The sequence below is a fragment of the Trichomycterus rosablanca genome, chromosome 5 (genome assembly GCF_030014385.1).
Source record: "Trichomycterus rosablanca isolate fTriRos1 chromosome 5, fTriRos1.hap1, whole genome shotgun sequence".
Taxonomy (NCBI): Eukaryota; Metazoa; Chordata; class Actinopteri; order Siluriformes; family Trichomycteridae; genus Trichomycterus; species Trichomycterus rosablanca.
Genome location: NC_085992.1, coordinates 29,812,449 through 29,826,733, shown reverse-complemented (window position 1 = coordinate 29,826,733; position 14,285 = coordinate 29,812,449). Strand labels below are relative to the sequence as shown.

Here is a 14,285-nt window from a genome sequence, read left to right as displayed (position 1 = left end):
CAATAATCTGTGTACAGCTGCAGGTCAAATGCACCAATGATGCAGTGGTGTTGTTCAGTGCAGTGCAATAATCTGTGTACAGCTGCAGGTCAAATGCACCAATGATGCAATAGAGTTTGTACAATGCAGTACAATGTTTTGTGTATAGCTGCAGGTCAAAAGCACCACTGATGCAGTGTGGTTTGTGCAATGCAGTCCAATAATCTGTGGATGCACCAGTGATGCAGTGGGGTTTGTACAATGCAGTTCAATAATCTTTGGAGAGCAGCAGGTCAGATGCACCAGTGATGCAGTGCGGTTTGTGCAATGCAGTCCAATAATCTGTGGATGCACCAGTGATGCAGTGGGGTTTGTACAATGCAGTTCAATAATCCTTGGGAGCAGCAGGTCAGATGCACCAGTGATGCAGTAGAGTTTGTGCAATGCAGTGCAATAATCTGTGGACAACAGCAAGACAAATGCAATGGGGTTTTGTGCAGTTCAGTGCAATGCTTCGTAGATAGCAGAAGGTCAAATGCACCAGTGATGCAGTGGGGTTTATGCTATGCCGTGCAATAATTTGTGGATGCACCAATGATGTAGTGGTGTTTGTGCAATGCAGTGCAATGTTTTGTGAATACCTGCAGGTCAAATGCACCAGTGATGCCGTAGAGTGTGTAATGCAGTGCAATGTTGTGTAGACAGCAGCAGGTCAAATACACCAATGATGCTGGTGGATTTTGTACAGTTCAGTACAGCTGCAGGTTAATGTGTGTTCAGAGTGTATCTGACTGTATGTATGCTTAAATTACATTTTTTTTCCTAGCCTTCACTTCATCGTCTTCGACACAGAGGTGGACCACGACATCCTGAAGGTGTGGGATGGCCCAGCCGAGAACGGCATTCTTCTGAAGGAGTGGAGCGGCTCACTCCTACCCGAGGACACTCACAGCACCTTTAACATCCTCACGCTTCACTTCGACAGCGACTACTTCATCAGCAAATCTGGCTTTTCCATTCAGTTTTCCAGTGAGTCACTCATGCACTCATTCTCTTTTATTGCCTTGCATAATCTGCCCATGTTTCTGCTCACTTTGTAGTTTTTACATAACACTTTAGAATAAACAGTGTAAAAAATACAACATAGTTGGTGGGCGGATGGGAGGAGGTAAGACTGTAGATCTGCAGCAAATACCAGATGAATATGGACGCTGTTATGTTTTCCTCACAGCATGGTATATTTAAATATAAGAGCAGGCCTCTTGAATTCTCTCTATTGACTTATTTTTGATCTTAAGATGATTCAAGTTTTATCCTCATTAATCCAGCTACCACGGCTTCGACTTGCAACGACCCAGGCATCCCACAAAACGGCACCCGATATGGGGACAGCAGAGAGCCAGGCGATACCATTTCCTTTCAATGTGACCCCGGCTATCAAGTTCAAGGGGTGTCTGAAATTACCTGTGTTCAACTCGACAACCGCTACTTCTGGCAGCCTGACCCACCTACATGCATAGGTAAATTCTGAATGTTGTCATTGTCTTGGTGCTTTTTTGATCATTATAAGTGTTCATAATCATAACCAACCCCCCAAATTGTATAGATGTCTCAAACTGCACAATTTAAATGTTATCAACCATAACATTAAAACCCCCTCCTTGTTTCTACACTCACTGTCCATTTTATCAGCTCAACTTACCATATAGAAGCACTTTGTGGAGAAACAGATGGACTACAGTCAGTAATTGTAGAACTACATACGTTTTTAGCCTGTTTTCACCCTGTTCTTCAATAGTCAGGACCCCCACAGGACCACTACAGAGTAGACATTATTTAGGTGGTGGGTCATTCTCAGCACTGCAGTGACACTGACATGGTGGTGGTGTGTTAGTGTGTGTTGTGCTGGTATGAGTGGATAAGACACATCAGTGATGATGGAGTTTTGAAACACCTCACTGTCACTGCTGGACTGAGAATAGTCCACCAACCAAAAATATCCAGCCAACAGCGCCCCGTGGGCAGCGTCCTGTGACCACTAATGAAGGTCTAGAAGATGACCAACTCAAACAGCAGCAATAGATGAGTGATCGTCTCTGACTTTACATCTACAAGGTGGACCAACAAGGTAGGAGTGTCTAATAGAGTGGACAGTGAGTGGACACAGTGTTTAAAAACTCTAGCAGTGCTGCTGTGTCTGATCCACTCATACTAGCACAACACACACTAACACACCACCACCATGTCATTGTCACTGCAGTGTTGAGAATGATCCACCACCCAAATAATGCTCTGTGGTGGTCCTGTGGGGGTCCTGACCATTGAAGAACAGGGTGAAAACAGGTTAAAAAGATATGTAGAGAAACAGATGGACTACAGTCAGTAATTGTAGAAAAACAAAATGCTTCTATATGGTAAGTGGAGCTGATAAAATGGACAGTGCGTGTATAAACAAGTAGGTGGTCATAATGTTTTGCCTGATTGGTGTACCTTTTTTGCCAAACTCTCTCTCTCGCTCTCTCTCTGTCTATCTCTTTAATTACATCTATGACATTTAGCAGACACTTTTATTCAAAGAGACTTACACTGCTAAAAAAATGAAGGGAACACTTAATCATCACAGTATAACACTAAGTCAGTTACATTTCAGGGACATCAATCTGTCCAGTTAGAAAGCAAGAGTGATGCACTGGAGAAGCAACAGCAAGACAACTCCAAAAAAGGTTTTTGAAACAGACAATTACTCTCTTTTTATCTTTCCTGACTTATTTTCTCTAGTTTGTTCTTGTCACTACTGGTAGCATGAGGAGGTACCTGCAGTGCATTTAGGTTTCACAGGTGGTCCAGCTCTTCCAGGATAGTATAACTATACATATTGTCATCAGTTTACTGTTTGGTACCAGGACTGTGGTATGGGCTGTTACACAAAAAGAGCTAGACAGCGCCATAGAAGGGCATCAACCCAGCAGCAGGACTGGTATCTGCTACTTTGTGCAAGGAGGCTCTACAATATGACCTCCAGCAGGCTACTGGTTTGCATGTTTCTAATCAAACTGCATTCATGAGGGTGGCATGAGGGTCTGACATCTAGTGGGACCTGTGCTCACAGTCCAACATCATGCAACTCGAGTCCCGCTGCTGGGTTGATGCCCTTCTACAGCACTGTTCAGCTCTTTTTTTTTTGTGTTTGCTCTTTTTGATGGCCTATGTCCTGGTATATCAACCCTGCTCTTGAGAAAGTGCTAAGAGACTTAGTAAACTGTCTTGCAACTATGTATAGATGTATCATCCTGGAGGAGCTGGACTAGGTGTGCAACCTGAATGCACTTCAGGTACCACCGTATGCTCCATTAGTGACATGGACACTAGCAAAACTAGAGAAAAACCAGTCAGGAAGGATAAAAAAAAAGAGTTTGTTGTCTGCTCATATGAAAGTGGGTTCACACTGAGCCCATGTGACAGATGTGAAAGAGTCTAGAGATGCTGTGGTAAATATTATGCTGCTTGCAACATCGTCTAGCATGACCGTTTGGTGGTGGGTCATTGATGGTCTATGGAGGCGTATCCTTGGAGGATTGCACAAATTTCCATTTGATAATCAACATTATCCTGACTGCTGTTAGATACTTGGATGGATTCCTCAGAGACATTGTTAGACCATACACTGGTCATTGATTGGCCCTCACATTGTCCAGATTTGAATCCAAGTGATGGGACGTTATGTCTCATTGCATCCGACCCGTCAAGTAACACAGACTGTTCAGGAGCTCACTGATGCCCTGATCCAGGTCTGGGAGAAGATCCCACAGGGCACCATCCTCCAGCTCATTAGGAGTGGGGTGGGGGGCTTTAGGGTGGCTGTAAATGTCTGTTAATATTCAGCGATTCACCCAAATTTGTAACATACTTCATCTCAAGATTCTATTGAATTTATGAGAGGTTTGATCTCAGGAAGACTAAGAGCTTGATGTACTAAGCCTTTCAAGTACATGCCGCCCACAAATCCTTGTGTTTTTATATATGAACATAGTGAACTAACATAAACACTATATAAACATGGTACATAAACAAGTGTTTCTTCTCTCTCTTATGCAGGTTCATTTAAGTAAGGTCACTGCAAAACAGTGAATACAAAAATAATAATCTATTTAACATACAATAATAATGATATTTTTTGTGGGGTTTCTTAATTAAAACAGAAGTAAAAAAAAACAAAAACTCCAAGAATGATAGATCTGCACTGACTGAACTGTCTTTTTGTTATCAGACCTCAATTTTTGGCTCACAATAAACACTACAGTAAAATTTGGTAGTGCTAGCATCATATTACGACAATTCATTTTAGCAGCAAGGACTGGCAATCTGCTCAATAAATCCTGCTTATATGAAGGCCTGCCAGAAAGCTAAAATTTTATCTGTGGTAAGACCTCAAAAGTGCCCTTCATCTCTGCTCCCATTGCTGGATTTTTATATAGAGGCCAAAATTGATCTTTCATCACTTTTTGAATCTGTAATTGGTTGCAAAGTTTGCTCAAACATGACACATAGACAGTTCATACTTGTAGACATCTGACATTTCAGTGATTATTATTATTATTATTATTATTGGAGTGTCACAGCAGGTTGTGTGGGTGCGTCACAGTTCCAGGGTTCTGGGCTTCTTGACCTCCCCTCTGTCAGAAGCTTGGCATAGGTTTTAGTCTGGGTAACAAAGTTTTCCTTCCTCCTTCTACCAAGCTGACAGTAAGTCGATTGGCTACTCCAAATTGTAAGTCAGTAAGTGAGTTTCCATAAATATATATATAACATTAAAACCACCTCCTTGTTTCTACACTCACTGTCCATGTTATCAGCTCCACTTACCATATAGAAGCACTTTGTAGTTCTACAATTACTGACTGTAGTCTATCTGTTTCTCTGCATGCTTTGTTAGCCCCCTTTCATGCTGTTCTTTAATGGTCAGGACCCCCACATGACCACTACAGAGCAGGTATTATTTAGGTGGTGGATCATTCTCAGCACTGTAGTGACACTGACATGGTGGTGGTGTGTTAGTGTGTGTTGTGCTGGTATGAGTGAATAAGACACAGCAATGCTGATGAAGTTTTTAAACACCTCACTGTCACTGCTGGACTGACAATAGTCCACCAACCAAAAATATATCCAGCCAACAGCGCCCCATGGGCAGCGTCCTGTGACCACTGATGAAGGTCTCTCACTTTACATCTACAAGGTGAACCAACTAGGTAGGAGTGTCTAATAGAGTGGGCAGTGAGTAAACACGGTATTTCAAAACTCCAGCAGTGCTGCTGTGTCTGATCCACTCATACCAGCACAACACACACTAACACACCACCACCATGTCAGTGTCACTGCAGTGCTCAGAATGATCCACCACCCAAATAATACCTGCTCTTTGGTGGTCCTGTGGGGATCTTGACCATTGAAGAACAGGGTGAAAGCAGGCTAAAAAGGTATGTAGAGAAATAGATGGACTACAGTCAGTAATTGTCGAACTTTAAAGTGCTTCACAACAATCGACTGGTAAAAGATGGCCAACATCTTGTTGCACACATTAAAGGACCTGAGCTTTCTCAGAAAGTAGAGTCTAGAGTCTCGTCCTGTACACAGCCTCTGTGTTTGCCCTCCAGTCCAGTCTGTTGTCAAGCCAAACACCCAGATACTTGTAATTGTCCACCAGTTCTATGTTCTGACCCATGATGGTAACAGGTCTGATTGTGGTCCTCTTCTTCCTGAAGTTTTCTAACATCTCCCATGTCTTTTGGGTAGGCTTTAGAGCAACTGCGACCTTGATCAGCATGAAGCAAATCCCAGGTTTGATCACCATAGTGGACAAGGGTTGGGAATGATAACTTTCTTTAATTCATGGGATGTGTCATTTAATGTTGTGCATTGTGTTGTTCAAAATTCGACCACTGTAAAGGAATTTAACACAGATGTAACAGTCCTCTGTGCACAGCTTTATTGTGGAATCCAGCTGCTAGCTGGTCTATTGTTTCCTTAATTGCAGCATGCACTTGCCTGTGCCAGTTCCTCGACCTCTAATTGTTTTATTCAGTTCTGAGCTTAAATTTCCTCCACACCTCCTGCGATGTGGGCTGAGAAAAAGAGTTTTGTAAACGACATTGGTACTATAATGTATGGAGCAGACAGTGCATTTTGTAAAAGAATGTCTGTATTAACGTTGTCTTTTACCCAAACCTGTTGCCATGTTTGCATCACAAAGTTTAAATTACCCATGCAGGCTCGATGGGGAAAGAGGGGACAAAAAGCACATACAACCTTCCCTTGCTCAGACATGCCCAAGTGGGTCTGTTGGACACCCGGACAGACTGGTAGCACTGCTGAGATTTGAGTTTAAGCTCTCTATTGGTGAGCTAGCAGACTAGAACAATGTTCAACCTGAGCAAAACACACATTTGCATTGCTTAACTAAGTCTATGCCGTTTGACGTGGCCAATTTTGCATGTCATTGGCCTCCCAAAACCAGATATAAATCATCTGCAGCTATGTTGATAGAAGCTTTTATCTTATTCACATTTTACCTGCTGAATTGAGTTACCTTTAAACTGCAATTGTGTTTTTCCTCTATGGCATTGACCATCTTCCACTGAAAAGACACCTTGATGACAAATAGCAACACAAGGCCAGTGTAGTTTAAGCACACTTCCAGTTGTACATACCTAACATGTTTTACAGGGCCAAAAGACTCTTAAAACATCAGTCCTGAGGCTGTTTACACTTTCTTATGGCAGTTTTCATGTTAAAGTGAATGTAGGGCTAAAAATGTCAAAAATGTTTGTTAGATCTGGCTCTGCAAGATTTCTAGTAAACTGCTCTGTCATAAAATGCCAGGGACAAGCACACTAACGCTCTGAACCTAAAAGAAAGACAGACAGACAGACAGACAGACAGATATGGATGGATATGGATGGATGGATAGATATGGATGGATGGATGGATGGATAGATATGGATGGATATGGATGGATAGATATGGATAGATAAATATGGATGAATAGATATGGATGGATATGGATGGATATGGATGAATGGATGGGTAGATATGGATGGATATGGATGGATGGATGGATATGAATGGATGGATATGGATGGATGGATGGATGGATAGATATGGATGGATATGGATGGATAGATATGGATGGATAAATATGGATGAATAGATATGGATGGATATGGATGGATATGGATGAATGGATGGGTAGATATGGATGGATATGGATGGATGGATGGATATGAATGGATGGATATGAATGGATGGATGGATGGATAAATATGGATGGATAGATATGGATAGATATATATGGATGGATGGGTAGATATGGATGGATATGGATGGATAGATAGATATGGATGGATGGATATGAATTGATGGATATGAATGGGTAGATATGGATGGATGTATGGATGGATATGGATGGATGATATGAATGGGTGGATATGGATGGATGGAGATGGGTGGATGGATGGATGGATATGGATGAATGATATGAATGGATGGATATGGATGGATGGATATGGATGGGTGGATATTGATGGATGGAGATGGGTGGATGGATGGATGGATGGATGGATGGATATGAATGGATGGATATGGATGGATGGATATGGATGGGTGGATATGGATGCATGGAGATGGGTGGATGGATGGATATGGGTGGATGGATGGATATGAATGGGTGGATATGGATGGATGGATGGATATGGATATAATGAGGGATGTATTGATATGGATGGATGGATATGAATGGATGGAGATGGATGGATGGATATGAATGTATGGAGATGGATGGATGGATATGGATGGATGAGTGGATGCTTTATTGAACCAGAAGAAAATTAAAGAAATATAGATGCAACGGTTCCTACAAAATGCAGTCTGTGCTTTCATTGCATTATGTACTGTGTCCTGACACACTTTCCAACATAGTAATGTGTTAAATCAGCCTTGTGTGGTTTGAGGCATTTGCGATTGCGCATTTTGACTGAGGATGGTACTACCAGGTTGAGGATGCCTGGTATGCTATAGTTATTATCGAATATTTTGTTTTGGTTTGTTTTTCAAACCCTTTGAGTGCTCAGTGGAATCAAAGATGGATTATTCGCATATATCCCCTTCCTGCTTCCATCTTGCCGTTTTACCTGTGTAGATTACTGAATAAACAAACATTGCCTTCACCATGACATTGTTTTGACAACCTTATGCAATGTCTCAGCATGTATTTCCATCCACAGTTGTACTATTTTTTTGGCCAACATCTTGTATTAACGATGAGAGAGTCAGACTACTTCATAAAGTCTTCTCCTTCTGAAATACAGCAGATTTTTTTTTTTAATGCTTATTACTAATGCAACAATGCATTCTAACAATGCATTCAATGCAACCCAAGAATGACCACTTTGAAACTAATTATACAAGGGCTCAGTTGCTGAAAAAATTAATAAAATAAAATAAATACATAAATAAAAACACTGAAACCACCTCCTTGTTTCTACACTCACTGTCCATTTTATCAGCTCCACTTACCAGTAGAAGCATTTAGATGGACTACAGTCAGTAATTGTAGAACTTCAATTTCTCTACATACCTTTTTAGCCTGCTTTCACCCTGTTCTTCAATGGTCAGGACCCCCCCACAGGACCACTACAGAGCAGGTATTATTTAGGTGGTGGTAGATTCTCAGCACTGCAGTGACACTGGCATGGTGGTGTGTTAGTGTGTATTGTGCTGGTATGAGTGGATCAGACACAGCAGCGCTGCTGGAGTTTTTAAATACCATGTCCGCTCACTGTCCACTCTATTAGACACTCCTACCTAGTTGGTCCACCCTGTAGATGTAAAGTCAGAGACGATCGCTCATCTATTGCTGCTGTTTGAGTTGGTCATCTTCTAGACCTTCATCAGTGGTCACAGGACACTGCCCCTGGGGCGCTGTTGGCTGGATATTTTTGGTTGGTGGACTATTCTCAGTCCAGCAGTGACAGTGAGGTGTTTCAAAACTCCAGCAGTGCTGAGAATGATCCACCACTCAAATAATATCTGCTCAGTAGTGGTCCTGGGAGAGTCCTGACCATTGAAGAACAGCATGAAAGGAGGCTAACAAAGCATGCAGAGAAACAGATGGACTACAGTCAGTAATTGTAGAACTACAAAGTGCTGCTATATGGTAAGTGGAGCTGATAAAATGGACAGTGAGTGTAGAAACAAGGTTTTAATGTTATGGCTGATCAGTGTAAATAAAAATAATAATTAAAAAAATGCTTAATAATAACAAAAAAAGATCTCTCAGTCTTTAGATTAGAACCACAGTTAACCAGAGCTCACTTTTGCCTCTGTGTATCTCTATAAGCATCTCATTGTTCTTTTAGCAAAGTCAAGCAGATTGTAGTCAGGCACCTTAAGCAGGACGCAGTTAGCACTGTCAAGTACCTTAAGCTAAGCACAGTAAGTGCTGTTAAGCACCTGAAGCAGAACAGGTTTGAGTGTTTTTGTAACAGCCTACGTGAATTGTAAGATAGAACGTCAGATGCATTGCGAGCACATATTGCAATGTGGGTAGAACCAGACCCATTATGACACATACCTAGATGAAGCATACACCGATCAGCCATAGCATTAAAACCACCTCCTTGTTTCTACACTCACTGTTCATTTTATCAGCTCCACTTACCATATAGAAGCAATTTTAGTTCTACAATTACTGACTGTAGTCCATCTATTTCTCTGCATTCTTTGTTAGCCCCCTTTCATGCTGTTCTTCAATGGTGGTGGCGCTGCTGTGTCTGATCCACTCATACCAGCACAACACACACTAAAACACCACCACCATGTCAGTGTCACTGCAGTGCTGAAAATGATCCACCACCTAAATAATATCTACTCTGTGGTTGTCCTGTGGGGGTCCTGATTATTGAAGAACATGGTGAAAGCAGGCTATAAAGATATGTAGAGAAACAGCTGGACTACAGTCAGTAATTGTAGATCTATAAAGCGCCCCTATATGGTAAGTGGAGCTGATAAAATGGACAGTGAGTGTAGAAACAAGGTGGTTTTAATGTTATGGCTGATCAGTGTATATTGAATATGAACAAACAAATGAATTTTAGAGGTGACATTTACATTTTTTTTTCAAAGAATTGTATTGAGCTTCATTAATCTTTTGGATAAGTCATTGCACCTGTTTTATCGACCATTGCCCTTTTTATTTTGCAGAATTGTTCACCTGTTACTCAGCGTTATTATCCTTTGGATAATGAACCAAGAGTAATCAGTGTGTAATCAATTCTGCAAACAGTGTGTGTGTGTGTGTGTTTGTGTGTGAGTTTATGTGTATGTGTTCAAGAGTTTCCTCTATCTCTAACTTTCACTCTCCTTGTTGTGATAGCTACCTGTGGAGGCAATGTGACAGGACCTGCTGGGGTAATTCTATCACCGAACTACCCTCAGCCCTACCCGCCGGGAAAAGAGTGTGACTGGAGAATAAAAGTCAACCCGGACTTTGTCATTGCTCTAGTTTTTAAAAGGTAATGTGCTTACACTCAGCTGGGGGCCATTAAGTGTAATGCTAGCAGATGGTCATAGGGCAAGTGGGTGTTATGGTGTTGTGTCATGACATCTATTAATGCCTGGTGCCATAGTATCATATTAAAATCAAGCTTTTTATTTGCTTATGTAAAAAGATATGTATTTATTTATTTAGCATACAGTTACTAGAAAAAAGTGAACTCTCTGGATGGAACTCTGGTCAGATTTTCAATTAAAAGGACAAAACATTCTATCCAAACAAATCCTTTTTTGTTATTAATAAACACATAATTTACAGTTCAGGTTAAAGGTATTTAAACCACTGTTTTGGTAAGTGTTATGGCCCTTTTATCTGCAATGTTCTTGTTGCTGTTGATTAGACTTGCATGATGACAAAGTGGAATTTTAGACCATTTTATAAAAGCTTGGCATACAGTACTGTGCAAAAGTTTTAGGCAGGTGTGAAACAAATTATGCAAAGTGAGAATGCTTTTTGAAATGGAGGTGTAAGGCCGCTCAGGTGGCGCAGCGGTAAAACACGCTAGCACACCAGAGCTGGGATTTCAAATGCATTAAATCGAATCTCAGCTCTGCCATCCGTCTGGGCTGGGCGGCTACATGAACAACGATTGGCTGTTGTTCACAGGGTGGGTAAGCCGGACCAGGGTTCCTCATAACTGGTGCAATTGCGACATCTGTTGGCTGATTAAAGGCGCCTGCGCAGAGGAATTAAGGAATAATGCTGATCAGGGTGTGACTCTCCGTGCACAAGGCTGATCCGCATCGCCTCGTGCAGGTGAAAATATGCAGTCGGTACTGCACATGCACATCGGAGGGGGCGTGTGTCAGTTGCGAAGCTCCTCAGTCAGCAGTGGAGGGTAGTATCGGTAGAGGTGAAGCATAACGCAGTCAGGGTAATCGGATACGACTAGGGAGAAAATTGGGGGGAATATTGGAGTAAAAAAAAAAATATATAAATATATGTATAAACAAAATTTCATAATTGACTATTTAATTGTTTTAGACTGTTACATTGTTTTTAATCATTATACAATAACCTGATAAATTGGTAATTTGTGATTGGATGTAATTGGATATAAAAGAAGGATCTACCAAAGACTCAGTTTACAACTTTGTGCCAAATTTTGTGAGAGAATTATTATTTAGTTAAAAATATATTTCTTATAGCATAATTACAAATAATTTAAGTCTTTTAACATCTACCATACATAATATTGTTAAAAGGTTCAAGGAAATCAGAAAATCTTTGACCATTGAGCCTTCAGAGAGCATTAAATGCAAAACCTCAGCTACTGTGCTAAATATAGCCACAAGAGCTCTGGGGTACTTCGGAAAACCGTTGTCACTGAACACAGTATGCAGCTGCATTTAGAAACATATCCTAAAACTCTATAATTATATAATAATAAAAAAGACAAACATCAATTCTATGCAGATGCACTGCTAAGTTCTTTAAGCCTGAGCTCATATTGGATAAAAAGTTAATAGGAAGACTGGAAACATGCTGTGTTCACATTTCAGAAAATTGGATGTCAAGTTCCTTATGATAAAAACTAAAGGAACCATCCAGACTGTTATCAGTGAAAGGTACATAAGCCAACATTTTGGGTGATTTGCAAATGTATGAAGTTATAATTAATTAATACTTATAGCATAGCATATTAAATACAGCAGATATGGGCAGCATCAAGCCCCTAGGTGAAAACATGATAGTCAGACAAGTGTTCACTGCCTGTAATGCCAAAATATGCCTTACAGCTTTTTAGGTCCTAATGTTTTGGCTTATCATTGTAAAACTGATCCATTGATGACATTTTGGTTGTGACTCACTAGCTGAAAACATTGACGTGTTGAAGATTAGACCTGATTTGAGTCCTTAATGAAAATGTTCACACTATTCTTGTTAAAACTGTTTATCAGATCTGCACTTTTATGATTAGACACGTCATGCTCTCCTAATGTGAGGAATAAAACCCATCCAGAGCAGATTCATATTCACTAATTATTTATCTAATTCCAGAAGAAGTTTGATGAATCAGCTGTATCCCTCATTACTTTCTCTACCAACTTTTGTTTGGCCACTTTATCTAACACTGGCAACTTACGAGGGTTCTTCAAAAAGTTCCACACTTTTTTAAACTCTGTTTATTAGGAATTTTAAAAAGAAATGACATCACTTTTCTACATTGTCACCTTTAGATGCATTTTTCCCAGCGTCATACCAGCTTTTGTTAAGCGCGTCCAATTGCCCAATTGCATCATGCTTCCTCTCCACCAATGCCGATCCCTGATCTGATTGAGGAGAACGAAGCTAACCCACGCCCCTACGACACGTGGGCAGCATGCCGTATGCATCTTATCACCTACACTTTGACGAGTGCAGTGCAGCTTAGCGCTGTGTACAGAGAGACACACCCTGAGAGCACTCTTTTCTCATCTCTGTGCAGGCGCCATCAATCAGCCAGCAGAGGTCGTAATTGCACCAGTCATGAGAGAGAGAGAGACTCCGGCTTATTCCCGCCCATATCTAAACACACCGGGCCAATCGTTGTTCATGTGGCTGCTCAGCCTAGCAAGCAGGCAGAGCTGAGATTCGATACTATGTATTAGAGATCCCAGCTCTGGTTCCAGCATGTGTTTTTACTGCTGCGCCCGTCATACCAACTTTTTAATGCCATCAGCAAAATATGTTTTTGGTTGAGCATGTAACCACTGATGCATCGCTGCTTTCACATCATCACATGAAAATCTTCTTCCTCTTAAAGCTTCTTTAAGTGGCCCAAAAAAGGTGGAAATCAGATGACACTAAAGCTGGACTATAAGCTCTCTCAGTCCCTCAGACATGACCGATTACTACTCCTCCCGCCCTCACTGTTTCCAACCAAAATATAAAAGTGTGGAAACTTTTTGAAGATCCCTCATATTTATGCTAAAAAGGGCCTGAAAACACAACCAGCAGTTTAAGCAATCATTGTCTTGATGATAAACACTTGAACTTTCTGTTTCTCATTGTGCAGCTTTAACATGGAGCCAAGCTATGACTTCCTGCATGTCTATGAGGGTGAAGACTCCAACGGCCGCCTGATCAGCAGTCTGCAGGGTAATCAGGCACCGGAGCGTATTGAGAGCAGCGGAAATAGCCTTTTCCTGGCCTTCCGCAGTGACGCCTCACTCGGCATGTCTGGCTTTGCTATCGAGTACAAAGGCAAGTCATCTATACGTTCACAGCTTTAATGAATTACCCTTAAATAAATGATTTTGTCAAAGTTCTGTTGCTGGTAGGCATGTGCTGATACGTGACATTTTTATTATATGATAGTGGCCAGTGCTGCAGCTGCACATTTCCAGGGTCCTGGGAATAAGGGTTTGATTCTTGTCTCTGCTTGCTGCCTGTGTTGATTTTCTGTCATTTCTCAAAAGCATAGACTGGTTGCACTAAACTTCCCTCAGGTCTGACTAAGGAAATGTGATATGTATTGGCTTACTGTCCAGGCTGTATACCTGCATTGCGCCTAGTGTTCTAAATCTGAGGTGATCCTGATCAGAATGGATTGCTTAAATCACCATTATCAAGACTAGAATACTAATAATTTTTTGATATACGTATGTATATATATATATACAGTGAGGAAAATAAGTATTTGATCCCCTGCTGCTCAATCCCCTGCTGCTCAATCCATTCGCCGTAATGGATTGAGATCCTGCAGTGCCCGCAAAGT

The 14,285-nt window shown here is 41.2% G+C and overlaps 1 protein-coding gene across 1 annotated transcript in view; it reads left to right on the top strand.

The window, feature by feature from the left end:
* Nucleotides 1-14,285, top strand: part of LOC134315046 (CUB and sushi domain-containing protein 1-like) — a 739,302-nt gene that overhangs the window by 548,624 nt on the left and 176,393 nt on the right. The window contains exons 26-29 of the mRNA XM_062995960.1: nucleotides 806-1,008; nucleotides 1,308-1,499; nucleotides 10,406-10,544; nucleotides 13,584-13,771. Of these exons, the coding sequence (XP_062852030.1) occupies nucleotides 806-1,008; nucleotides 1,308-1,499; nucleotides 10,406-10,544; nucleotides 13,584-13,771 (722 nt within the window). The remainder of the gene's footprint in view (nucleotides 1-805; nucleotides 1,009-1,307; nucleotides 1,500-10,405; nucleotides 10,545-13,583; nucleotides 13,772-14,285) is intronic.